Genomic DNA, 24,326 nt, shown 5'->3' with positions numbered 1-24,326 from the left:
AACCAACTGCAAACGAGCATTGGGACAAGGTTTAGTAAAAAAAAAACTTATACTGAAGCATCTGACATTATTAATATAAATTGTATTGAACAAACTATATATTATAACTAGTTGCAATCTTTTTATGTTGGATCTCGAATCTCATATTTGTTTTCAAGTTAAATACAAAAATATTCATTTTTGTTATATTATACTGGATTACCAAAAATATTATACAAAGAAATACAACAGAATAAAAAGATAAACAAAAATTTATGCCAAGGATTTAAAATATTTTCACCCTTTTATAACAAACACTCACATTATTATACGTGAATGGTATTTGCAAAAACTATCTTTGATATTTTAATATATGTGTTTTATCTAAGCTATACCAAGCTAATCATCATTTTGATTCCTCCTCTGCCTTGCAATGAAAGACTCGATCTTGTACCGGAGTTCATCTTCAGAATCAAATCTATCAGATGACGTATCCGTCTCTGATCTCCTTAATATTCCACATGAACTCTTCTCCAAACCCTCCAAATTCTCCGACCTGCTTCGTTGGTAGCTCTGACTTTGTCTCTTCTGTTTCTCCATCTTCTTCTCTTGATGCTCAACTATGCTTTGCTTCTCTCTCTTCACTGAATCTCTCTGTTTTGTAGCCTTCTCAGGTTTGCTCTGTTTGGCTATGGTCTCAGTTATGCTCAGTGTCTCTTTCTCTGCTTCGCTCTGTTTTCCTTCATCTCTCCTTGAGCTCTCTTGAACAAACTCCTCGTAAAGAGCGTTGCGTTTGGACTTCGTAACAACTTCTTGATTCAAGAGAAGGCCTGATTTCGCGATTAGAGCGATGACTATCGCGTTTGCTACAACAAACGCAAGATTGCGGTTTGCGATAACAACCGCGGCGACACCAGAATCATGCAACGTGATAACGAGCTGATAGCATAGCTTAGCTACTGTAACCAGAACAAGAACTATCTCGATCGCCCGGTAAAACAGGTCCAAGATTATCTGAACACGAGACTTTTTCGCAAGCCTTTTTGTCTTTCTTGGTTTAGTTTTCTGAGAGCTAAAAGAATCCATTGGTGAAGATAGGAACCGAAGAAAAAGAAGAAAAAACCCTAAAAAGTGAAGAAATGGAGGACTTTTGAGAATAAAAGACCAATTGTGTTCTCAGTTTATATTCATGTAAAGAAACTGAGAATATGTTTCTCTCTTTGTTCTTTTTTTTTTCTTTTACTTTGTTTCTTGAGAGAACTTAGCTTTGATCCATGTGAGTATTTATACTGGGTCACTCAGTGTAGTCTACAATAAAACGCGGGTTGACCATACTTTCGTTTTTACGTTATTTACATGTTAAACGTGGTAGAAATTCTCTCTTGACAGGAGAACTTACTACACAACTTTTGATCAAAAAAAAAGTTTCTAAATTGTAATAACTTGTTTTTGAGCAACTATAAGAAATTTAAACGACATAATATGGTTTTTGTATGGGGCTTTGTCATTTAAATGCAAAGTATAACAATAACAACAACAACAAAAATGTGGTGACTAAGCTATATATTGTCTTAATATGTATGTTATGAAAATTATATATATATATATATATATATTGGGATTTTCCTTTAGCTTTGAGGTTTCGTATTTTAATTTCCAATACAAAATTAAAATGTTATTTTATTCGTAATAATAAGAAGAATATATATATAGCCATAAATAATTAAAAATGAGAGGTTTGTTCAGAAAATGTGGTACTGTATTAATCCAACAAGGCTGTAGCATGTTAACTCATTAGCTTTGATATAAAATGTTGTTAAAAAAAATCTTTGATATAAAATACTATTGATCATGGAAAGTATGCAACTCCTAAAGATTTTGTTAGTTAAAGAGCCTTTGTCTTGTATCGAATGATATTATTCTCTAAATAATGTTTATTTTATTTGTAATATTATTAAAACTGAGTTCTGTAATATTAATATAATGTTTATGTTTACAATATGTAAGATATTACTGAAATCAATTTAAAGCATGCATGATTGATTAAGACGATCACTAACGACGACTAATTCTAGAAGAAGTTTAAGAACGTGCTCATTGCGAATCCATTCTTGACAAAAATCCGGAAGATCGCTTATCATTACAAATATCTCATGTATATTGGCATGCTACGTACGATAGACTAGTGGTTCAAGTAATTAATACACTGAAAGCTATCAGATTAAGATCAATATTTGTATTATTTATGATAAAAAACAAAAAAAGCAGCATCGCACTATATTAGTGACTTTGTCCACTTGTAATTAGTTTACTCAGCCAGTAAAGCAGCTATAACCGTGATATTGATACGTGAAATCTGTTTGTAGCACAAATTTATTAATGTATAAAACTTTATTCTAAAAGTAGCTAGGACTTGAATGATAAGTACAAACTACAAATCATGCCCACTATCACTGTGCTGAAACAAATTGTTATGCAATTTGTTGTGTGGAATATATATACATGCATTGTATATATGTAATAAAATATCATAAAACAGAAATAGAATATATATTAGTATGGACTTGTGTAAATATTATGGTTAATATGGAACTATGGATTATCTTATACTATTTGTTTGTCTCAGTTGGGTTACTCTTAATATTCTTACTTAATATTTGTCTAGAAGTAAGCCTTTTTCAAAAAAAAAAAAAATATTTGTCTAGAAGTATTTTGTCCAAACCAAAATATATTTGTCTTGAAGTACATTTCAATATATTTTGTGTGAGGAAATTGAGAATATATGTAATATTACAATTACTTCCTCATTAAGAGATGGAGAAAGGGCTTGTAGGTCAACAATCCTTTGTTGTTGGTTCTTTAGTGTCTCGTCCCTTTCTAACAAAAAGCATAAATAGTAATACAAGATGTGGTCTCATGATTTCAAAATTCATTTTTTTTTCATTATTGGATACACTTTGACAAAAGCTTCAGCTTCTTTCTCAAAAAGTTAAAATGAGAATTCATTATTGGTGTGTTTTCGTTATTCATAACATCCACAAGTGAAACGTGTCTTCAGATTTGGATCGGATGGGATCATTGGAAGTAGGAATTGGAAGTTTGGAACTCATCCTTTTAATACCATTGGAGACATAAAACATACTGCTGAAATTACGTACTTAATTGTAAGTATGTAACTAAGCATCGGCATAAAATCCATAACCCGAAATCCGAACTGAACTCGAAACAAAAAACTCGATCATACCCAATTTAAAATATTAAAAATAAAAGAATAGGCTTTGTAAGATAGTACAAAACATATATAAACCTGAAATGTTATTAACCGAATCTGAACGGGTAACTCGAAAAACCAAAAAATCTTAAAAATATATGAGAAAAACCGATCCAAATGTCCAAACTAATATACAATATAATTATATGAAACATGAATATATACTTCAAATAGTTTATTATATATAAATAAGTATATATTTTCATGTTTTACTTTTAGATTTTATTTCGGGTATATCTGAACCGATTCGATATAACCCGAATCCAAACGATATATGATTATTTTATGGATTCTATGATGTGTTACAAAACCAACCAAAATCCGATGCGTTATATCCGAATCTGACCCGTATTTGCAAATTTATTAGAATGGAACCTAGAAAGTATTATAAAAAATAACTAAAATTTGAGAAATCTGACCCGAATGCCCCATGCCTATTTGTAACCATCAACATGTGTATTGTTGTTATATATCCTAGAAAAATAAACTGAAGGGGAAAATCGAACACGATGTAAGTTGAGTTAGTTTACTCATATACATAAAATTACTTCATATTTTATATTTTCCTTTTCGAAAGATGTAAAGTTTACACGCAACAACCCCACAAGCAATCGCGTCAAGTGCACATCTCTAAACCTAGAAGTGATAACTTAAACAAAAAGATAAAAAAATTCCGACCTGCGGGAATCGAACCAGCGACCTAAAGATTACAGCAACTACTACAGTCTTCCGCTCTACCAACTGAGCTAAGGTCGGTTTGAATACTTTGTTTATATACCTTTGTATAGAAAGGTCTTAGATACATTCTGGAGAAAACAAAGAAAAGTTATGGATTTAACCAAAACATCTACAACATTGAAGGAATATAACTAAATCCTTTGTAAGAAACAAGATTTGTTTTGTTTACGTAAGAAAGAAAGGTAATATTGTTTTCCAAAACAAGAGGTTGAGGGTCAGTTATCAGAACTTGTGGACCTTCAAATATTATCATTGACTTCAGCTTTTAGCCCACTGCGGTACTGCTTCGTGCTCTTAGAGACCACCCTCAGAACCAACTTTTGACCAAGATCCTTGTTGGATTTAAGAGGATTTAGCAATCTTGCTAGTCTAAGACTTTGTAGTTGTAAAGATCATTTGTTTCTGGACCTATGTATATATTTCATGGCCAGATAAATTGATATTGCAAAACAAAGAGTTAACAAACTTAAACTTAAACTTATTTTGTCTCTGCTTGCTTCTTCTCAGAGTCAAACAAATGCTTGCCTTACATTTACTCTTTTATCAAATTGCATAAGGTTACAAAAACAATCATTAAAGACTATATGGGCTTCAGTTGAACCGAAAACATCATTAAATGGGCTTAGATCAAAACGGGCCCGTAAACACATTAAGCCAGAAACCCTAGAGATTATAAGAGCAAACCCTAATTCGATTCCTACCTTAGCCTCCTCCTCATCCTCATCATCTTTAACCACCTCTAATTCGCCGTTCGCTCCTCCGTCTCCGTCGAAGTCAACATGGTATCTCTATGCTTCTTCCCTCTCCATCTATAAGCAGATCTATGTTTCTTCATTCTCTTTTCTGAATCGTTATTTTCTATTTCTTGTTACAGGCGCCAAAGAAGGACAAGGTTCCGCCACCATCATCAAAGCCGGCGAAATCCGGAGGTGGAAAGCAGAAGAAGAAGGTTCGTTTTCTCTCAATTGATCTATCTTTCCGACAGAACTGAGATTTTTAATAGAGTGTGTAATAGATGTAGATCTGTCTGACCTAGTAGTAACTGAGTTTAGCTCGTGACACTGTGAAGACATGTTTTTTTGCTATTGGTATCCTTGTTGTTGATTGGATTATTTCATTTTGCTTAATAAGTTTTTTTGTTTGTTATTGAAACGAAAAAACAGAAGTGGAGCAAGGGAAAGCAAAAGGAGAAGGTGAACAACATGGTGTTGTTTGATCAGGCTACTTACGACAAGCTTCTCACTGAAGCTCCCAAGTTCAAGCTCATCACCCCTTCCATTCTCTCCGACCGTATGAGGGTAGACACACTTGCTTCCTGTCTCTTCAAGCTAATCATAGTTAGTTCATGTCTAGTATTATTATAACTCTCTGTGATCCGTATTGAATATTGTTAAAAATTTGCAGATTAACGGGTCTCTAGCCAGGAGGGCGATAAGGGAACTAATGGCGAAAGGTGTGATAAGGATGGTCGCTGCTCACTCGAGCCAGCAGATCTACACTCGTGCCACCAACACCTAAGAATGTTTTTTGTTTTTGATCCGGCTTGGCCGTGATGTTTTGTTTTAATTATCCCCTTATGCTGGAACTCGTTAGAATCTTGTTTGAGAGATATGGCTATTTTGAACAATGCATTGCAATTAAATCCAATCATGGCGTTTTTAATTTTTTCGATTCGACGTTTGCTTGCTTCTCAATTTCTAAATCGCTATATCGAACTGGTCTAGGTTTGGTTGTGCATCAATTAACTTTAAGTGGGTCATGAATTGGAACTGGACTTGCATGTAACATCTTTTAAACAAAAGATCCTCTAAGCTTTTTGCAATAAGAGTGTCATTCGAAACTAGTATCGAATTAATAAAAAGCTACCGACTTATTTAACTTTAAAATTGAATGTGATTCATTAGGCATGGGACATATTCGGATATTCGGAAAATTTAAGGTATCCGGATACATTGGATACGTAGATTTAATATCCGGATCCAGATTCGGTTTCCGGATATCTGGATTTCGAATATCTGTCTCGATGTCTATTACTTGCGGATATCCGGATTCGGCTCCGTAAAAATATTTTTTTTTAAAGTCTGATTAGTTATGCTACTATAACGATGAGAAATATTACATAGACGATTTTACAGCCGACAATTTTACTATCATATGAAAATGCACGTCTGACTGCATCGCTTCGATCCGCCCTATGAGATTCATGTTCGATGATACGTTCTTGCACCATGCTAAAGACTTCTTGTAACATTTTTCTTTATGATTGCATAATTTGGGTTTTTGGGGTTTGAACCTCAGACCTCCTAGTGTAAAATCATTAATGAATCATTAGTCAAACCACTAAACTAAGGAACTTCCACATCCGTAAAAATAATTAAAAAATTTATTATTCTTAAAAAATACTAATTTTTCAATATAATACATAAATTAAATATGTATATAAGATTTATAAATATATTTATATATGTCTATAATTTTGTAAGAACTAAAATATAAGATTATAAGATTAATTCATGTATAAATATTAATATATCAAATACAGATCCGGATATCCAGACCTAAAAATTAAGATATCCAGATCCATATTCGGTTTGGACGGATCCAAGATTTTACTATCCAGATTTGGATCCGAGTGTCTGGATATCCTATTTTCGGAGCATATCCGGAGCGGATCTCGGATCGAATCTGGATCTCGGATAATAAGTCCCTACTAGTATAGGAGGGTGGGTTAAATTGAAATTAGTTACTTGTGGCGGTGTTTTTGGTGTAAATATTCAAGGGGTCAAAGTGATATGCAGAAAAGGTTGGGGTCAAATCAGATAAAGAGTAACTTTATCGGTGCGTTCCTACGTAAAAAATATATAAAGACCCAACAAATAAATAAAAGGAAAATAAAACGCGGATCAAACTCCATTTGCTTCATTTCGCGTGTTGCGTCTTTCGTCAGATCTGCTCATTTTTTTTGGATAAGCATCTCATCTTCTTCCGTAAGTGCTCTCTTTCCTCCTCGGAAACTTCTAATTCGCGATCTGAGATTCATTTCCACTGTTTCGATCGATTCGTAGGGTTCTTATCATGTGATTTTATCACCGATTGAGCTTTCAGATCTGAATTTGAGCGATTTGTTTGTTTGGTGAGTAGATTTGAAGATGGAGGAGATAGATTAGGGTTTTGATTCTCTGAGATTCGATTAGCTAAGAGATAGATTAATCAATGGCATTGAGAAACAATTTTAATCAGATCTAGCTTGTTATGTGCTCTTACTGTTTGTTGTTGATAACGTTACTCTACTGTTTTTGTTTTATCAGATGGACGTAGGCGGAGGTGATAGTGGTTCAGTGGCGACCCCTGTTCAACAGAAAGCGCATGAGGCGTGGAGGATCTACCAGCATTACCTTGACAAGACCACGCCTCACGCTACTTACAGGTGGATTGGGACTCTTGTCGTGGCCCTTGCCTACTGTTTGAGGGTTTACTATATCCAGGGCTTCTACATCATCGCTTATGGACTTGGGATCTACCTTTTGAATCTGCTTATTGGGTTCTTGTCCCCTCTTGTTGATCCTGAGGCTGCTGGGGGTTCTGATGGACCTTCTCTTCCTACTAGAGGCTCTGATGAGTTCAAGCCTTTCATCCGCCGTCTCCCTGAGTTCAAGTTCTGGTAATTTTGCCTTTTCTAAAAGATTTTAGAGGGTTTCTGATAATGGTAGATAGATGTAGGATCTCTAATATGCGAAGGGGAGGCTTTTCTAGCTGACAGTGTTAGATATATAATGACAGATGTGCTTCTTTTTTTTTTGTCTCAATCATGCTTGAAAATCTGATCTCTCAGGTATTCGATGACAAAGGCATTCTGCATTGCGTTTGTGATGACATTCTTCTCGGTGTTTGACGTGCCTGTGTTCTGGCCAATCCTGCTTTGCTATTGGATTGTTCTCTTTGTTCTCACCATGAGACGCCAGATCTCCCACATGATCAAGTACAAGTACATCCCTTTCAGCTTCGGCAAACAGGTAAAACTGTTTAACAAATCAGAAGTCTATTTAAAAAAAAAAAAACTTAAAAGTCTGGTTATACTCCTCATATGTATCATAGTGGACTGTGACATTTGGCATCTGTAAATTTTGCCAACTTATTATTATCCCCATTCATAATGGAGATTTTGCTGGGATTAATGGTAGTTACTGATGAGATTAGTTAGGCTAATTCCATAAGTCTTTATCCTTGGTTTTACATTCCTAATCGACGGCTTTCTTTTGTTTGTGTGGCAGAAATATGGTGGACGAAGCGGCAGCGGCCCACGTGCGGACTGATCTGACCAAATTTTAATTAATGTTGGCCACTTTTGTCTTTGCCAAAGAACATAACATTTGTTTTTAGAAAATCATTTTGAACTATTTCTACATTGACAAAAACCTATGCAGCTACAAGGAAGGATTAGAGAGGAAAAACAAAAGTGAAATTAAAATTTGTTTTAGCTCAGCGTTAAATTGTTCCTTGCAATAATGCCACCTTTTAATAGTTTTTTTTTTGTAAGAATTCTCCACAAAACTGGACTACAATGTTGGCTAAACTGCCTCTTCCAAAGACTGACGGATTGTGGACTAAAATTTCTCCCAGTTCTTGTGTTTCAGTATCACAACATTAAAAGAAATTTGTTACAACAATAAAAACCGGTCAGTTTAATTGATTTTATCATATTGGAGAAGCAGAAAGGTTTTATTCAGAAACATAGGATACTGATAAGTTTTATGGAAAGAGTGTAATGGAGTGACTTTAGTTAAAGCTACTACTCCTTTAGACGTAGTTGTCGAGGATTTCATCGACAGTAGTGTATTTGACATCAGGGTAAAGCTCAGAAGCTTCTACTCCAAAGCAAGGTTCTATTTCGAAGTTTGTTTGTCCTCCTTTCACAAATACGCAATGACAAAGTGATAGCAGCACGTTCAGTGGAGGCGAAGCTTCTGCAACGAAAAAAAAAAAAAAAAAACACTAACACCATCAATGGACACACAGATAAAGAAAACTGGAGGAAGAAGAATGGATTTTAGGATCAAAACCTGTTATCTGTTTGAGGATTTGTTCTTCAGGAACGTGGATTCTTTCGAGTGTTTTCCCAATCTTTTTCTCCCAAAGCGAAACGAGATCGTTGAATGAGTAGGTGTTCATTGGTGGCCTAACGTATAAGATCTTGTTTAAGGTTCTTGGATCATCAACGGCCTTGATTGTGTAAGTCCCTATGTCTTCTTCCTTGTTGAACACAGCTGCAAATTAAACACACAAGAAAAGAAGAGTAAACAGACCAAGAAACTACAGATACTAAACTTAAAATACTTCACTGATCCAAGCTATTAGATTCTAGCAAACAAAGGGGTCTCACTCTTTACCTTTGGGGGTTCCATCACCCATAATAATTACTTTATCACGTGGAGGAGAAGTAGCACCAGGCTGTGCCAAAGTAGGGAGGAAGTAGCCAGCAAAGAAGTTGCAAGAGACAATAGTGTATGGTATCCCTTCTTCCTCAATCTTCCTCCGGAACATTGCCTTTGTAGCATACGCTGACTTGGCAGGCTCAACACTCTGAGCACGGTCCACATCATTTCCAAACTCCGACGGAAAGAATCTCTGAGAGCAAACTCAATCAGCATGAACAACATATATGTTTGTTTGTTTTATTTGTGTGTTTACCTTAACGTTACCAGCTTCTTTAATAGCAGAGAGGATCTTGTCTTGTTGACCCAAGAGAGAGTGTCCAACGGTGGATATCACCACATCAGCTTGCTTGATCGAATTCACGAGACTCGTATGATCGTTAAGGTCTCCCTATTGACCAACAACACATGTGTCTGTTAATATGAAATTAATAAAACTACCATCTATCAAAAGAAGAGAGGCGGTTAGAGAGATACGAACGAGTAGAAAGCGAACGCCGAGGTTCTTGAAATTGTCGATGGTGGTGGACCGTGACGGGCTGGTGAGCGTGGAGTTTCGAACGAGGACGAGTGTTGGATGTCCAGATCTAGCGCTCGCTTCCACTATATACTTCCCGATGTAACCAGTTCCTCCGATGAACAGGATGCTACTCTTACTCGCCATTTTTAGTTATAACAAATAAAAAACTCAAACTGATTCTAAACACGGTGGTGCAGCTGAAGTAAATTGATCCTAAGTTTAAGGCATTTTAACGCACTTGCTTCTTCTTTTGTATTAAAATAGACCCGGTTTGAATCACTAAATGACAATAATACCCCTGTCGTCAGCATCTTGAGCTAACTTTTTTATTTAGTCAGAATTTGCGGTTTGGTTGGTTGGTGAAACTTGATGCTCTTTTAACACCGACAAAAAGAGAGGCTTCTGATGGTGGTGGTGTTGCCGTCGCTGGTTTTACAGGGGAGAGATGTGATCTTGGGCCGTTGATCATGGTTCCAATAGTTGTAATCAAGTTTTAGTGGGCCCTTATGAAGGCCCAATTAGTTTTTAAGCCATCCCTTGATAGTACGAAACGTTACGTGTACTGCCTCACTTATTATTCACCAAGGATCATCAGACATCATGTTGAGCGTGGTATTGAGAACCGAATATATATTCACTCATTGGTGATATTGGCCCATGGGTCTTCACTTAAGTTATTATAGATGTTAGTTCAATTTGATATTAGCAACTTTTGGAAAGGTTGAAAATAATATTATTCCCTTCAAATAATTGAAGATACCTTTCACGACCAAAAAGAAAGTGATTGTAGAAAAAGGGAAGGAGAATATTCGACGTATATATCTTTCTGTAAAGATCTGGACAAAATCTAAAACAACTCAAACTACACTGGGGGAACATTTAATCAAAAGATCGTGCGGCGAATGTATTCGGGTGAACATATAAAGAGCGAGTGGTTGAACACAAATCCTGATTTAATTATATTAAACCGATGTAGTCGTTGACAAAAAAAAAAACCGATGTAGTCTATCGAGATAAGTGAGAGCTCATAGCGACTAATTGGTTGATTTATACGATAATTCAGAAAAACTAAAGTTAATGATTAAGTGAACAACACGCGAATTAACATTACGTTTTAGGCAAAGACGACTTTTAATTTAAACGATCTGTTACATCAAGTAGAACCCCAAAAACAAACCCAGAAACATAACAAAACCAGAGAAACAAGATACGAAACCAAATCTAAACCAAACACATAGCAGAAGAACCAGACAACCACTTAATCTCCGATTACCAGCCACCACCACCACCGCCGCTGTTTCCTCCGTAACCACCGTCACCTCCTCCGTAACCACCTCCATCACGTCTTCCACCGTATCCGCCGCCACCACCAGATCCGTAACCACCTCCATCACGTCTTCCATATCCACCCCCACCTCCTCCGTAACCACCTCCTCCACCGTAACCTCCACCACCGCCTCCTCTGTAACCACCACCGCCACCACGGCCTCCTCCACCGCCACCGCTTCCTCTAGACTGAGCCTCGTTGACGGTAATAGTACGTCCATCGAGCTCTTTCCCGTTCATCTCCTCAATCGCATCCCTCATCGACTTCTCATCCTTGAAAGTCACGAATCCGAATCCCCTCGATCTCCCAGTCTCGCGATCGTTAATGATCTGTCAACAAAAAAAAACACAAAAATAAGTAAAAACAATCGTAAAAGAAAATCGATCGTTCTCCGAGCTCATAAGAAGCTGTGAAGATTAAACGTACCGATGGGGTAAAAAATCAAGTAACAGTAACAAAGAACATTAGTAACAGTAAGTAACAGAGAAACACAGATCGGAATCAGATCCGTCGAGGATCAGAACCATCGGAATCATCGGGCCTCGATTGAATCCGGGAGTCCGATCTCTCGTTGTAACGGACCTTGGAATCGATTACTTCGCCGAATTGGGAGAACGTCCTCTCTAGATCCGCATCCGCGGTGGCCCAGGCCAGGCCTCCCACGAAGCACCGGTACTCAGCTTCTCCAGACATTTTTTTTTTCTTGATTAAAAGTTTCTAAGGGTGTGTGAGAGAGATTTGTGATTTAGGATGAGTAGACGCGGCTATAATTTATAGAAGAGCTGACGTAATAATAAACTAGAGTTAAGATATTTTCTAGGGTTTGCCGAGAGATTGGTTTAATGGGTTGGGTTAGTGGACAGGCCCACATCATGTGAGCATTGTGGAAAATAAAGATTTTTTACGCCTCGTTCCGACCAAAAAATATCTTTATTCGCTAGATGACACTTTTATCCTCCGTCTCTTCGTATGATAGTAGTGGGCCTACAATATGGGCCTAAGTTTCTTAGTTAGAATTTTTATACGTTTTGGCCCAGTGAATCGAATGTCAACTAAGATGGCCACATTCTGTTGTCAGGAGGAGGTTAACAAGTTGCCTTGTGCTAGTTTTTGTGAGTTTTTACCCTTAGACGGCAAGGTATAAATGGGATTTTTTTTTTTTGGTAGGAATATGGGAGAGTGACTCCCAATTTATTTAAAAAAGAAATCCAAACTTCAGTTTACAAGACGAGTTTGTCGTGGCCTCAACGGTCCAGCAACATCCTCATGAACTAAAACAGCGACCTCAATCGGTGCCACAACAAAACTATGAAAACCAAACGGAAGAGTAAATGCAAGGTTAGCCAAACCATCAGCTAAGCGGTTTGCTTCCCTATATACATGAACAAATCGGACTAGCCAGTCCCTTGTCAAGAAGCCATGGCACAAGCGTACCAGGAAAGACAGCGGATGAGTGTCCCCAATCCCTATCGTAAGAAACTCCATCACCATCATAGAATCGACCTCTACCTCCAGCCTTCTCACCCCTTTCTCCCAAGCAACCACTAAACCATAGTACACACCCCATAACTCCGCTAATGGTGCCGTACAGCTACCTATATTAATCGCAAAACCGCCACACCACTCGCCTTCTCCGTTTCGCAGTGCTCCCCCTGCAGTCGCCGGCCCCGGGTTCCCATGTGATGCCCCGTCCGTGTTCAGTTTCATCCACCCCACACCAGGTGGCTTCCATCCCACCATTATCTCAACCATATGCCTCTCCTTTATGTGAGCATTCTCTGTTCTATTGGCTGTTATAACTCCCTTAGCCAACTCACGTAAGAACTTGACTCTATCTCTCCACAGTCGGGTATCACCAAATACATTTCCACATCTCCACTTCCATCCCCACCATAGAGTCAAAGCGAATGTGGTAGCCCACGGAACACCACCACCTGCATTGTTATCACATAGGTTCTTATATAACCATTCCAGTAACGGCATTCTGAAGAAAGCCTCCCTTTTCATTCTCGGAACAAATCTCTCCCATATACCTTTTATCGCAGGACAATCACGTAACACATGTATTATAGTCTCAATTCCTCCTCTGCAAACCTGGCATAAGTCAGTCCCACTCAGGTGCCTTCGATGTCTCTCTGCATTTGTCATGATTGCTTGGTTTGCCACTAGCCAGAGGAACATTCGAACTCTCTCAGGTGCTACAACGCGCCACATAGATCGAAAGAAACTCCCCATCTGCGGTCTTGGATTTTCATCTCTTGTAAGCAAGGTGTATGCAGACTTCACCGTAAACTGCCCATTCGGAGTCTGCCCCCATGCCAAACGATCCTTTGCTCCAGTAACAGTATCCACTACTACTGCCATAAGCTCTAGTCTTCTCTCAGCTGTTACAAACGGGGTAATTCTATCAAAATCCCAACCTCCACCTTCCCCCCACATATCTCTAACTGTTCTATCTTCATATCCTTCTGGAAGCCCTGCAATCACTTCTGTCATGAGTGGTTGGCCTGCTATCCAACTATCCATCCAGAACCTGATATTCCTCCCATTACCAGTAATCCAACTATGGCCCACAAGAACCACTTCTCTTATCCCCATTAACACACTTTTCCATGTTGACGAGCTAGAGCTACTCCCTACCATCCAATCTGTGTCGTGTATGTCCCCCACTCCGTACTTACTTCGTAAAACATTGGCCCATAAGCTCTCAGTATCGTGTAACAGACGCCATCCCACTTTAGCTAACAAGGCTTTGTTCATATCTCTCGACACCCTGATCCCCAAACCTCCAGACGCCTTCGGTTTGCATATTTTATCCCAAGAGACTAAGTGTTGTCCACTTCCCCACACAAAGCTCCTCGCTAGGCTATCAAGCTTCTCCAGTATACCCACTGGCATGCTAATCGTACTCATCGTATGCACCGGTATTGATGACAGAACCGACTTTGTCAATGTTACCCTTCCTGCGAGGCTTAATGTTTGTTTCTTCCATCCTGCTAGCCGTGAAGCTACTTTCTCCAGTACCTCTCCAAAAGTATCTTTATTAATTCTTTTCTGTAGTATCGGCATCCCCAAGTATTTTCCCAGCTCCTTTGTTGATGCAATACCACTTTCTCTGCTTATTCTCTCTTCTCTTCCTCTAGAGACATTATTAGAAAAGAAAATCTTTGATTTCTGGAGGCTTACTTTCTGACCAGAGGCTTTACAAAACTTCTCCAACACTTTCCTGATCACTCGAATCTGCGTCACCGATGCCTCTGCAAACAGGATTAGATCATCTGCGAAGCAAATGTGAGATAGCTGTGGACCACCTCTCGACAATGTTATCGGTTTCCATCTTTTATCCTCCACTGCTTTCTCAATCAGTTGACATAATCTCTCCATGCATAAGACAAACAAGTACGGGGACAGTGGATCACCTTGTCGCAGTCCTCTCGATGGCTTAAACGGCTCAGATTTTTCTCCATTCCACAAAATACACATTGATGGACCAGACACACATTCCATAATCCTCTTGACCCAATTCTCAGACAAACCAGCAGCCCTTAGTGTATCTTCAAGAAAATCCCAACGCAGCCTATCATAGGCTTTCTCCAAATCCAGTTTCAGCAGCATCCAACCCTTGCGGCCTTGCTTCTTTTTCATCGAATGAACAGCTTCCTGAACCACAACAATGTTATCCGCACTCAATCTGCCCGGGATGAAACTAGACTGAGCAGGACCAATAAGTTTAGGCATAATACTCTTCAGTCTCCCTACCATGGCCTTCGTGATAGTTTTAAACAACACATTGCAGAGACTTATAGGTCGAAACTGAGTAATATACTCAGGTTTTGTCACTTTCGGAATTAGCACCACGAGTGCAAGGTATAAATGGGATTAAAACTATTAGTAGATACTTTAGCTGATATTCTTGACACTTGATCTTCTGCTGTTTAAGACTACTTGATGTTACCAGTAATGATAGGGTCCGGTTAACTAAACCAAATCATTCAAAAATACACTTTTGAAATTTATTTTTGAATAACTCAGCATTTAAAACAAATTCCTAAATTTATCTTAAGGGAAGCAGCGTCAATTAGCTCGTAAATCTTTTTAAGATTGAGTTTGTTGGTCTCTTTCTTTGTATTACCGTGTTTGGTTTTGTTGACATTATCACCATGATTGCATCTTTCAATTGAAGAAGTCAAAAAAAAAAATATTTATACTACCCATTACAGAAACTGTATATTTAAAGTTTTAAACTAATCTAATAAAAATTGAATAAAAGAAAGGTAACAAAAATTGAGTTTCAGTATAAGGAAATAAGTATACGTATTGGGCCTTAATAATAGGCCCAGTAATAAATGAGATAGTAGTACTGTCCTAAATGAAAACGCATCTCGCTCCTTTTCGCCTAGAAGAAGAAGAAGCTTCAGAGCTGCCTAATGGTAACTAAAAGGGGATTCTCAGTCTGATCCTTGAGGTAAACATTGTCTTCTTTGATTAATCGATGTTAAGATTCCTTCCTCCACTCACCGATTCTGATAGGCTTTCACTGGCTGAGTGAATCTCTTGATGTTGCAGAATTTAGCTTATTTTAGCATCTATATTTTTATAGAAGAAGAATTTCTGATTAGGAAGGAAACAAAATGGAGCCAGGCCAACGAACAAGCAGCACTCCACCAAAAGAACAAATGCCCCAGGCCGCGGAGAAGAAAGGGAACCCATCTCAATCTCCAGCAACCACCACTAATGTATACGTGCGGAGAAAAGTCGAGACTGACGCATCCAAAGACACTGTGACTAAGCAGCAGCCCAAGGCCAGCTCATCATCCATAGTACCACCACCTCCGGAATGGGAAGAGCGTTACCACCATCTACAAATGCTCCTAAACAAGCTTAATGATTCTGATCAGACCGATCATCATCTACACAGTGAGAGTCCAACAACCACTTTAAATAAAATTTTAAGCCTTTTTTATAAAACTGTTATTCTGAATGCTTTATATGTATGTTGAAGCGCTTTGGTCATTTTCCTCCGCGGAGCTTAGCAAGCATGCGGTTGACTTGGAGAAGAGGTCCATTCAGCTATCTCTCGAGGAAGGTACTGTTTAACCAGCAAACGTCAAGTCAATTCTTTTATTTGGAAGCTAGGAACCATCTGAATCGGAATATTTTTTTTTTGTATTAACAAAGAAGTATTGTGTTGACAGCGAGGGAGATGCAGCGTGTAGCGGCTTTAAACGTGCTTGGAAGGTCTGTCAGTACTCTAAAGTCTACATCCAATGAAGAGAGATAATGATGGGGGCTTGTGGCTTTGCTTTTGTAATAGCCTTCCAAGCCAAAGTCTTCTTCTTAAGCCTCCTCCTGGTCCTGGGACAACTGTCACTTGGAGCTTAAAGATCCCATTGTATTCGTGTGTCTACTACTTATAACATGTGTACTCATCCCAGCTCTCATATCTCATTCTACCAAGTCCATGTATTTTATCTCTGTAGATGAAGATATTGAGTTTTTAAATTGGAGATTAAATTTGCTAAATAACTATTAAGGAAACAATAAGTTTTGCACCTGTTATTTCGACTAGGATCGTGTCCGCGCTACGCGCAGATATTAGATGAAGTTAAAATTTGTATATGACTATAGTTGTGGCTGTTTCTGGTTGTTGTTAAAATAGATTTAAAGTAATTATAAGAATGAATATATGACACTAAGTTTTTTAAGATTGATTGTTCATTTTTTTATGCGAATATAGTTGGAAGTCAATCGATAGAGATGTAAAAGTAGAGGGGAGTTGATATTTTTGGTTGTGTAAAGTGGTTTTCTGTAGTAATGGAAATTAAATTAACGTGTTGAAAATTAAAAATATGTAAAAGAACTTCGTAATTGAGATATTGTTTAGCATTATGGTGTTTTGAATTTGAACATAATCTTTTAAAAGTGTGTTTAGGTCTTTCATTAATAAACTAATTAGAAATTTTATGAATTACATGGAAAAAAGGCCCGTTGAAAAAAACTTATGAACGAAAAACCAGATAAATTGATCGAGAATTTAATACTAAGGTTTTGTTGTGTTACTTTCAAAGTATAACCTACCAGATCAAACTATCTCTACCCTTAATTTTGCACTTAATAGTTAAGATGTTCTGTCCGAATTTTAGACAAATGATTTCTCGGATTCCAGAGAGGGGTGATTGGGTTCGTATGTGTTCGAGAATTCTATAAACGCACAGTAAAGTTGTAATTTTGATTTACCTCCAGCAGGTGGAGGATCATTGTGGTTTGATTTGACCACCATGTTGAGGAAAACGACCCTTTGACGAAAGAAATAATTAGAAAATGAGTCAGCGAAAGAGAGAGATCTTGAAATGTGGAAATCCACTGATTGAGTAACTTACACGTAATAGTTGTATCCGCCTTTCTTCTCGTTGCAAATTTCTGAGTGGAAGATGATGTGAATGTTATGTGGAGCTGAGGTTGTTAACCGGTTTGTATCAAATATGCAATGTTACTGAATTTATTCATATATTTTGTTGATTTGTATTGATGAGACAAAAGATTTTTTTGAACTTTCAGTGATTGCAGCCGGTGATTGTGGCAGGAGATGTGCTACTTGCATTTCTGATATTATTGTCTATCGAGAAGAACATTTAGGTATTATAATCTATTGAAGATTTTTATATTTAATGTGATACGTTTAAAATATGAAAATTTTGTGTGAATTAAAATAATTAGTTACAGTCATCAAATTGAAGCGAGAGAAAAAAAAACAAACAATCTGACAATAAGAGTTCATAATTTGTCTTTGTTCATTACTCTTTGTCTCTGTTTTAAGAAGAAAAGTTACAAAACAACATAATAGATTTTGAATTGCATAACCAAGATTCTGGTGCAAGAACAAACCACTATATTTTTTAAACAGACTTGATAGTTGTCTTTAATCTTTTTTTTTTTAGAAATTTAATTTTTAAATAAAAATTAGGAGCTATATTAGTCTACATTTTGATCTGTGCTTCAAAAGCACGAATTTTTCGGTTAATACAAATGTGATACGAATAGTATTTTTGATTATGATTTATATTATTAAGTTATTATATAAATTTTTTTTAAAAATAATATATATAATTTGTCAATTCTTTTATTTTAAATTTTGTGTGTACATTCTTATCTCACAACATCATCTTTATATTTTTATGCATTATATAAAAGTTAAATTTGTTGGCATATGTTAGACTAATTTAAAAATATATATTTGCAGGGGTTTCAAAATATATAGAATATAAATGTAGTTTCTAAATGTAATTAGATTTCTTTATGTTGGACATGTTCCTAACTTGATAGTATTGACTTGAATTAGTAAAACAAATAGAGATTTTTATATAGAAGCTTAACATGGTTCATTTGCACGTTATAAATGAGTCCAAGACATATTTATGTACACTTATGTGCATGCAGTATCATAATATTCCAAGACATATTGTCATAAGTCAGGCCTCGATAGTTTTTTTCTTCTAGCTTTACGTGTGAACACGACATATTAGCCCCTGAGTCACCTGGATGGGCTGAAGAAATGCATTGTATTGGATGATGTGAAAGTACATGCTAATTTACTGCAACACACTCAATTTCATTCACACAACATAAATTCTAACTACGATTTAAAAACGCTACTATTTTCGCACCACCTTGTTTCCGACTGTTTTGTTATGATCCATTTCTGCAAATGGATAAACTTTATTGGATTAATTAAGAATTACCGCTGCAAATGAAAATTTTGTCTTGATCTCCATCGCTGATTTGGATGTCTTCACTTGGGAGCGTTGCTGCTTTGAGCTCCTCCAACTGATCTAAGATCAAACGTCTTTATTTTATTGAAGCTATCAATCATCTTTGGAGGCGTTAAGCAACCAAAGGTAGAACAGTTGAATCTATGTTTCCGTACGTTTATTTTTTTTTGGAAGAAGAGCCACCACCATCACCACCACCTGCTTCACACTCCGCTACATCTTCGTTATCAGCTTTTGATCCTTCATCAGTCGCGTTCGAAACATAGGATGCCTTTGTCTTCTTCTTCATCTCGTGCATATCAACACGTGCCTCCTCCTTTATTTTGCTGCTTCCTGCTTCTTTCATCGCCTTGTCTTCCACCCACAGAGGCTTCGTGGAAGCTTCAGCATCAGCGGTTGGTGCTTTGGAGAGGTCATTGAAGAAATTCTGTGGAGGAGGTTCAGAACTCTGCTCTGCGGCTGGTCTCTGAGAAGTTGTTGGATGAAGAAAGTTCTTAAAGTCATCAATCACTTTAGCGCTTCTATCACCTCCTCCTTCTAGATTGTGATTCTCAGAGGAGGTTCCAGCATTGTTACCTTTACCTTTCCCTCCACCACATGAGAGACCCAAGCTGAGCTCAAGCCCATTATCATCATCCATTTTTTTTGTTTCACACTATCCTAAACAGCTCAACAAATCGTTACAACATCCCCTGTCATCTGAGAAAAATCATTAGTCACAAAAAAGGAACCCAATCATCACTTTCCCTTTTTAAAAATTTATAACCAAAAAAAGGAAACATACAAAAAGGTGTAGACTTTTCGATCTGTTTACGGACAAAAAAACTCTGAAGACTCTGGTAATGATTAATAGCACTACAATAAGCAGAAGATCTGTCAGGTAATGATGTTCGGTAATATTATCATAAACCTCTTGAATCACTCCAAAGTACCAGACTTTGGAGTTTGGAATCATCATAGATTAGTACCCAGAACCCTAACTACAGAGCTGGAGAGCCAAGTCAGCTTAATTAGAGCCATTTCAATCACAAAGAAACTCAGAAATCTTAAATCGAGTCAGAGAGTGAACAAAAGTAAAACCTGAAACAATGACGATCAGAAGAAATGAAAAAACCCTAGCAGCTTCGCGGCGTCGCTTTGCGTCTACGTTTCCATACGTCTATGTGCCATTGCTTTTTTCTCCATCTTCTAACGATTATTATGTGGAGGGTCTGTAGGGATCTTGAATGGAGGATTTATGGGAGCACATTGAAGTACCAGCACTCACATCCGAGGCGTTATGCGGGAGGAGCTGGGGGAGAGGAAGAGAATCAATGAAGGGATGAGACGGCGATTAGGGTTAGGTGGAGAAGGAGTCATATGTTTAGAACACGGGATTGTGCGACATCACTGTCAAGAGAAACTCGGGATTGGGCTGCAAGATGGGTCAAATGGGCTGTGAAGGTCACTAATTTTTTTTAATTTCAAGCCCAGTCTAAAATGACCTGGCACTTTGATTGGTCCTGATTATTTTGACTTGACCATGTGGATAGCCTTAGGAAGCTCAAATTTAGCTTCTTTTATATAGTGGGATTCTAGCCGTTGACTACACTGTTGCGTGTTGTGTATCGGATGATGGAGCAGCCATGCTTACGTTTGTAGCTCCTTACTGACACAGCCGAGTTTTTCCAAGTTCTAAGTTCGATATCGAGCCACGAGCACCTGAGTGGTATTTTTTGCCAGAATATGGATTACTTGAAGAGTAAAGTTCATCCCGGCATGATTCAGGTAGTAATAAGTCTCCTCTTCGCTTTGGTTTGAGCACCACTACTTCTACTTCTTGGCAGGTGTTCTTGGGACACTGTGGAGTTCGTGATACAGATGGGAATGAGTTGCCTCGCCTCGTCTAGTGTATGTTTCTCGTGAGAAGCGGCCTGGATTTGGGCACCATGAGATAGCTTGAGCAATGAACTCTTTGTTAAGGATGAATCTGTTTCGTTAACTAGAATCCAGCCTTGTCCTTCTTCAAATTACCTATGTTATGTTTTTTTTTTTTCAAAATATCCTTTGGTAACAGTAACCTAGCTACTATGCTTAACGCTATGTCTAGGGATTCATGAAACGGTATTGTGAATTGTGACTGGCATTGTAAGCGTCGATTTGTTGCTGATCCTTTTTGTTTCATCAAGCTTTCCTTGACTGGACGTTAATATGGATCATTTATGTGTTTACCTTTTCTTGAAGATCCGTGTCTCTGCTGTTCTGTCAAACGCTCCTTGCCTTCTGAACGTAGATTAACTGTGATCTCTACATCAACAACGGCAAGGCGATTAGAGAAGCTACTATATGTTTCATGATGGATCCACAAATCTGGAAAGAAAGTTTGTTATGTTCAGTTTTCCTCAGAGATTTGACGGGATCGATAGACATGATCGATACTCTAATCGCAACGTTGTGTTCTTTTGATGTTTGTCTTTTGCTTCATTCTGTTTATGTTCTTACTTCTCTCCCTCCTTTCTCATTTGCCTTTTGGTGTGAAAACAGATTAACATGAAAGGTCCTGATGGGATACAAGGACCGATATACGTTGGGACAGGTTGTGTCTTTAGAAGACAAGCACTTCATGGTTTTGATGCACCAAAGAAGAAGAAACCACCAGGAAAAACCTGGGCCTAAATGGTGTTGTCTATGTTTTGGGTTGAGAAAGAAAGGACCTAAAGAGACATCAACGCAGATCCATGCTGTTGAGAACATCAGAGAAGGTGACATCGTTGCAGGTCAACAAAAACAACATTTCATGTTTGGTTTCTATCTTGTTGAAAAAATATATATATATATCGACTAAGATAGCTGCTTTTGATTGATTAGTTTGGTTAGTCTCCAGTTTTCGTTGCTTCTGCTGTTCTGAAAGATGGTGCAGTTCCTCGTAAACGCAAGCCCTGCGTGTTTGTTGAGAGAAGCCATTCAAGTTATTAGATAGGGATGCGAAGATAAAACCGAATGGGGAAAAGAGGTAACCTCATTACAAGGTTTTCAACATGTTAGAAAGTTGCAAAACTCCTTGTGATCTCATTCTACTTACTACTTACATGCAGATTGGGTGGCTTTACGGATCGGTTACAGAACAGAAGATATCTTTAACATGGATGGAGATCTTTATTACTGTATGCCAAAGCGTCCAGCTTTTAAAGGATCTGCTCCCATTACGTTCGGCTCTTGGCTCTGTGGAGATTTTCTTGGAGTTAGCACTAACTTCAAAGTCACGTCGAAAGCAGCAAACGATGGAGCTTTCTCTGAGCTTCACATATTCAAATGGACGACTCTGTTGACTACCCTTCTGATCATAAACATCAACGGAGGTATTGTCGGATGCCATTAGCAATCTATTGGGGACCTCAGTTTGGGAAATTTTTCTATGCTTTTTGTGTCATTGTTCATTTATACCCATTCCTCAAGGGGTTGCTTGGGAAGCAAGATAGAATGCCTACGATTATTGTGGTTCTATTCTTCTTGCCTCAATTTTGACGCTCTTGTAGGTTAGTAGAGTTAAATCCGTTTGTGGCTAAAGGTGGACTAGTGTTAGAGATATGTGGTCTGAGCTGTGGAAACTAAACTCAGTAATAAGAAAACAAAGACTTACCGGCTGTTCCTTTTATCTTGCTGCAATGAGTTTTTCGAAAGTATAAAAAAATCTTAACTATACTTCGGAGTGAGAATGTTTAGCTGATTGATAAATAATGGAAAAAAAAAAATCAAGAAAACAATTAAATAAATCTCATCAGACAACAAAAATCTCGAGGAAATCATATTCATGATTTTTATTAAACTCCCACAACCATAAGGCTAAACAATGCCAACCGAACCAACAAATGATTGTGTTCATTTCTTATTCCTTTTATTATTACTAGTGCAAAATTATTTTTAAAGTTTCTTTTTTTATTGTTTGTAAATGTTAAATTTTATACTAAATTTTCTTTGCGTCAAAAGATACGCTTCTAAAGTACGCCTTTAAAGTTTGATAGCTCTTCCCCCTCCCTCACCTTACGCTTCAAACGGAAACTAGAAGCGAATGAAAAAAAAAACTAAAACAATACCAAGAGAGGAAAGAAGAAGCAACTGCAACAATTACACAAACAATAACATAACTAAACAAAAGGTTCACTAACTCAGAAAGAACCGAAACTTGGCCGAGGAAGCATTGCCACACGAGTTGAAGCCTTTGATAAGATATGATGAGATCACCTATTGGTAGAAATTGGTTTTTCTCGCAATGCTACTCCAAAAGATTGACTCTAAATACGCGCAGCTTTGCTAATACTAGCCGCTGCAACCGCTGGCCACAAGCCACATTTCTTCAGCTAAAAGTCATGAATATGATTTTGTGTCATCTTTGTGCAATCAATTTATTTTTAAAGTTATTATTATTATTATAAAAGTAAATCAGCTGAGTATAAAGTAAATATCGGTTTTTGTTCTGAACTCATTCATTCAACCGCTCTTTCTTTCTCTCCATGTTTCTTTAGCTTTCTTGAAAGATGAACATGTGAGCCAGTTGAGACTGCGAAGGAGACGACGCCATGGGAATGTCTCACCGACAATGAAACGCTTCTCTGTCTCTCTAGGGTTCCACACATTTCTTCGTCAGACATGCAAGCGCTTCCACACCGCTATGTTGCCTACATCTTGGACATCTTCTTTTGTGGGGATCGGCTCATGTGTTGTCTTTTTTTAAAAAGTGGCTCGTCTTCATTCATGGATGTGGAATTAGGGATCGCCATATGCATATTCTTTCTGTATGGCTAAGGTAATTTTTCATGTAAGAAATTATTCCTATTTGTTTGTCTATGTCTATCCACCAATGTCACGTGAAGTCTTTATATACTGAATTATCAATTCATAATCTCACGAGTTTTAGGGGTTATTTGTACGTGAATTCTCATGAATTTTGAAAATTTTGAGATTTCATTGTTAATGGTTATTTGATTTTAAAAATCTATGTAGAATTCATCTTATATATTAAAACAGAAGTCACAACCTTGATTCATGTGTGATTTGTTTAAAAATAGACCTAATTGACATATTTCTAAAAAGTCATGTTACATTTAATCTCTAATTTTATCATTTAAATTTTGGGCCTACCAAAAAAATTTGTTTGGCTATCAATAATTAGATTTAAACAATAGATGATCCATTGTATTTATAGATCCATTGTATTTATAGATAGTATAAATTAAATAGATATAATGTAATGTTGTAATACTATATATCTAAATTAAATATTTGTCGAGGTTAACTTTTAAAATAATAAAGA

The 24,326-nt window shown here is 37.4% G+C and overlaps 7 protein-coding genes, 1 long non-coding RNA gene and 1 other non-coding gene across 17 annotated transcripts; 4 read left to right on the top strand and 5 right to left on the bottom strand.

Annotated features, from left to right (window-relative positions):
- Positions 1-170: 170 nt before the first annotated feature.
- Positions 171-4,319, bottom strand: LOC103835134 (protein PXR1). The gene has a single exon (XM_033277223.1). The coding sequence runs from the start codon at positions 1,063-1,065 to the stop codon at positions 379-381; it is 687 nt and encodes a 228-aa protein (XP_033133114.1). The 5' UTR covers positions 1,066-4,319; the 3' UTR covers positions 171-378.
- On the bottom strand, positions 3,923-4,006 carry TRNAY-GUA. Its single transcript is given in 2 exon segments — positions 3,923-3,958; positions 3,970-4,006. It is a non-coding gene; the product is annotated as a tRNA-Tyr (tRNA).
- A 263-nt stretch (positions 4,320-4,582) lies between the features above and the next one.
- Positions 4,583-5,654, top strand: LOC103835133 (40S ribosomal protein S25-4). Its single transcript, XM_009111236.3, has 4 exons — positions 4,583-4,770; positions 4,863-4,937; positions 5,152-5,286; positions 5,393-5,654. The coding sequence occupies exons 1-4, from the start codon at positions 4,768-4,770 to the stop codon at positions 5,504-5,506; spliced, it is 327 nt and encodes a 108-aa protein (XP_009109484.1). The 5' UTR covers positions 4,583-4,767; the 3' UTR covers positions 5,507-5,654.
- A 1,136-nt stretch (positions 5,655-6,790) lies between these two features.
- On the top strand, positions 6,791-8,472 carry LOC103835132 (protein RER1A). Of its 2 annotated transcripts, XM_033277209.1 has the most exons (5): positions 6,916-6,975; positions 7,054-7,121; positions 7,297-7,649; positions 7,821-8,001; positions 8,260-8,472. In XM_033277209.1, exons 3-5 carry the CDS (start codon positions 7,297-7,299, stop codon positions 8,299-8,301), a joined length of 576 nt encoding a protein of 191 aa, XP_033133100.1. In that variant the 5' UTR covers positions 6,916-6,975; positions 7,054-7,121; the 3' UTR covers positions 8,302-8,472. The 2 variants fall into 2 exon arrangements, with proteins under 2 accessions (XP_009109482.1, XP_033133100.1); XM_009111234.3 differs by lacking the exon at positions 7,054-7,121 and having other exon boundaries at positions 6,791-6,975.
- A 130-nt stretch (positions 8,473-8,602) lies between these two features.
- On the bottom strand, positions 8,603-10,762 carry LOC103835131 (phenylcoumaran benzylic ether reductase 1). Its single transcript, XM_009111233.3, has 5 exons — positions 9,902-10,762; positions 9,677-9,811; positions 9,376-9,613; positions 9,049-9,252; positions 8,603-8,952 (listed from the first exon to the last, which is right to left on the bottom strand). Exons 1-5 carry the CDS (start codon positions 10,082-10,084, stop codon positions 8,786-8,788), a joined length of 927 nt encoding a protein of 308 aa, XP_009109481.1. The 5' UTR covers positions 10,085-10,762; the 3' UTR covers positions 8,603-8,785.
- Positions 10,763-10,998: 236 nt separating this feature from the next.
- On the bottom strand, positions 10,999-12,105 carry LOC103835130 (glycine-rich RNA-binding protein 10). The gene is made up of 2 exons (XM_009111232.3): positions 11,850-12,105; positions 10,999-11,596 (listed from the first exon to the last, which is right to left on the bottom strand). Exons 1-2 carry the CDS (start codon positions 11,958-11,960, stop codon positions 11,210-11,212), a joined length of 498 nt encoding a protein of 165 aa, XP_009109480.1. The 5' UTR covers positions 11,961-12,105; the 3' UTR covers positions 10,999-11,209.
- A 3,516-nt stretch (positions 12,106-15,621) lies between these two features.
- LOC103835129 lies at positions 15,622-16,793 on the top strand. Of its 5 annotated transcripts, XM_033277251.1 has the most exons (5): positions 15,622-15,732; positions 15,868-16,184; positions 16,270-16,353; positions 16,463-16,595; positions 16,634-16,793. In XM_033277251.1, the coding sequence occupies exons 2-4, from the start codon at positions 15,899-15,901 to the stop codon at positions 16,546-16,548; spliced, it is 456 nt and encodes a 151-aa protein (XP_033133142.1). In that variant the 5' UTR covers positions 15,622-15,732; positions 15,868-15,898; the 3' UTR covers positions 16,549-16,595; positions 16,634-16,793. The 5 variants fall into 5 exon arrangements, with proteins under 5 accessions (XP_033133142.1, XP_009109476.1, XP_009109478.1 ...); XM_009111228.3 differs by having other exon boundaries at positions 16,463-16,793; XM_009111230.3 differs by having other exon boundaries at positions 15,637-15,732; positions 15,834-16,184; positions 16,463-16,793.
- A 194-nt stretch (positions 16,794-16,987) lies between these two features.
- LOC117127281 (AFP homolog 2-like) lies at positions 16,988-20,842 on the bottom strand. Of its 4 annotated transcripts, XR_004450210.1 has the most exons (3): positions 20,117-20,842; positions 19,821-19,891; positions 16,988-19,735 (listed from the first exon to the last, which is right to left on the bottom strand). XR_004450210.1 is itself a non-coding variant. In XM_033277248.1 (2 exons), the coding sequence occupies exon 2, from the start codon at positions 19,674-19,676 to the stop codon at positions 19,194-19,196; it is 483 nt and encodes a 160-aa protein (XP_033133139.1). In that variant the 5' UTR covers positions 19,677-19,735; positions 19,821-20,829; the 3' UTR covers positions 16,988-19,193. The 4 variants fall into 4 exon arrangements, 3 of the variants coding, with proteins under 3 accessions (XP_033133139.1, XP_033133138.1, XP_033133140.1); XM_033277248.1 differs by having other exon boundaries at positions 19,821-20,829; XM_033277247.1 differs by having other exon boundaries at positions 16,988-19,891; positions 20,117-20,828.
- A 10-nt stretch (positions 20,843-20,852) lies between these two features.
- Positions 20,853-23,174, top strand: LOC108869408. Its single transcript, XR_004450225.1, has 2 exons — positions 20,853-21,792; positions 21,884-23,174. It is a non-coding gene; the product is annotated as an uncharacterized LOC108869408 (long non-coding RNA).
- The last annotated feature ends 1,152 nt before the right edge of the window (positions 23,175-24,326 follow it).

This window comes from Brassica rapa, chromosome A08, assembly GCF_000309985.2.
Source record: "Brassica rapa cultivar Chiifu-401-42 chromosome A08, CAAS_Brap_v3.01, whole genome shotgun sequence".
In the NCBI taxonomy this organism is placed as follows: Eukaryota; Viridiplantae; Streptophyta; class Magnoliopsida; order Brassicales; family Brassicaceae; genus Brassica; species Brassica rapa.
Note: the sequence above shows the minus strand (reverse complement) of the source record. Positions and strands in the feature narration are given on the sequence as shown.

Excerpts from the sequence above, each read along its gene's own strand:
- LOC117127281 (XM_033277248.1), bottom strand. The coding sequence starts at position 19,676 with ATGGATGATGATAATGGGCTTGAGCTCAGCTTGGGTCTCTCATGTGGT.
- LOC103835130 (XM_009111232.3), bottom strand. The coding sequence starts at position 11,960 with ATGTCTGGAGAAGCTGAGTACCGGTGCTTCGTGGGAGGCCTGGCCTGG. Across the intron at positions 11,597-11,849 it reads GCGAAGTAATCGATTCCAAG|ATCATTAACGATCGCGAGAC; the intron begins GTCCGTTACAAC and ends TTTTGTTGACAG.
- LOC103835133 (XM_009111236.3), top strand. Across the intron at positions 4,938-5,151 it reads GTGGAAAGCAGAAGAAGAAG|AAGTGGAGCAAGGGAAAGCA; the intron begins GTTCGTTTTCTC and ends ACGAAAAAACAG. Across the intron at positions 5,287-5,392 it reads TTCTCTCCGACCGTATGAGG|ATTAACGGGTCTCTAGCCAG; the intron begins GTAGACACACTT and ends AAAAATTTGCAG.
- LOC103835129 (XM_033277251.1), top strand. The coding sequence starts at position 15,899 with ATGGAGCCAGGCCAACGAACAAGCAGCACTCCACCAAAAGAACAAATG. Across the intron at positions 16,185-16,269 it reads GACCGATCATCATCTACACA|CGCTTTGGTCATTTTCCTCC; the intron begins GTGAGAGTCCAA and ends TGTATGTTGAAG. Across the intron at positions 16,354-16,462 it reads TCAGCTATCTCTCGAGGAAG|CGAGGGAGATGCAGCGTGTA; the intron begins GTACTGTTTAAC and ends TTGTGTTGACAG.
- LOC103835134 (XM_033277223.1), bottom strand. The coding sequence starts at position 1,065 with ATGGATTCTTTTAGCTCTCAGAAAACTAAACCAAGAAAGACAAAAAGG.
- LOC103835132 (XM_009111234.3), top strand. The coding sequence starts at position 7,297 with ATGGACGTAGGCGGAGGTGATAGTGGTTCAGTGGCGACCCCTGTTCAA. Across the intron at positions 7,650-7,820 it reads CTCCCTGAGTTCAAGTTCTG|GTATTCGATGACAAAGGCAT; the intron begins GTAATTTTGCCT and ends CTGATCTCTCAG. Across the intron at positions 8,002-8,259 it reads CTTTCAGCTTCGGCAAACAG|AAATATGGTGGACGAAGCGG; the intron begins GTAAAACTGTTT and ends TTTGTGTGGCAG.
- LOC103835131 (XM_009111233.3), bottom strand. The coding sequence starts at position 10,084 with ATGGCGAGTAAGAGTAGCATCCTGTTCATCGGAGGAACTGGTTACATC. Across the intron at positions 9,614-9,676 it reads AAGAAGCTGGTAACGTTAAG|AGATTCTTTCCGTCGGAGTT; the intron begins GTAAACACACAA and ends GTTTGCTCTCAG. Across the intron at positions 8,953-9,048 it reads AATCCTCAAACAGATAACAG|AAGCTTCGCCTCCACTGAAC; the intron begins GTTTTGATCCTA and ends TTTTCGTTGCAG.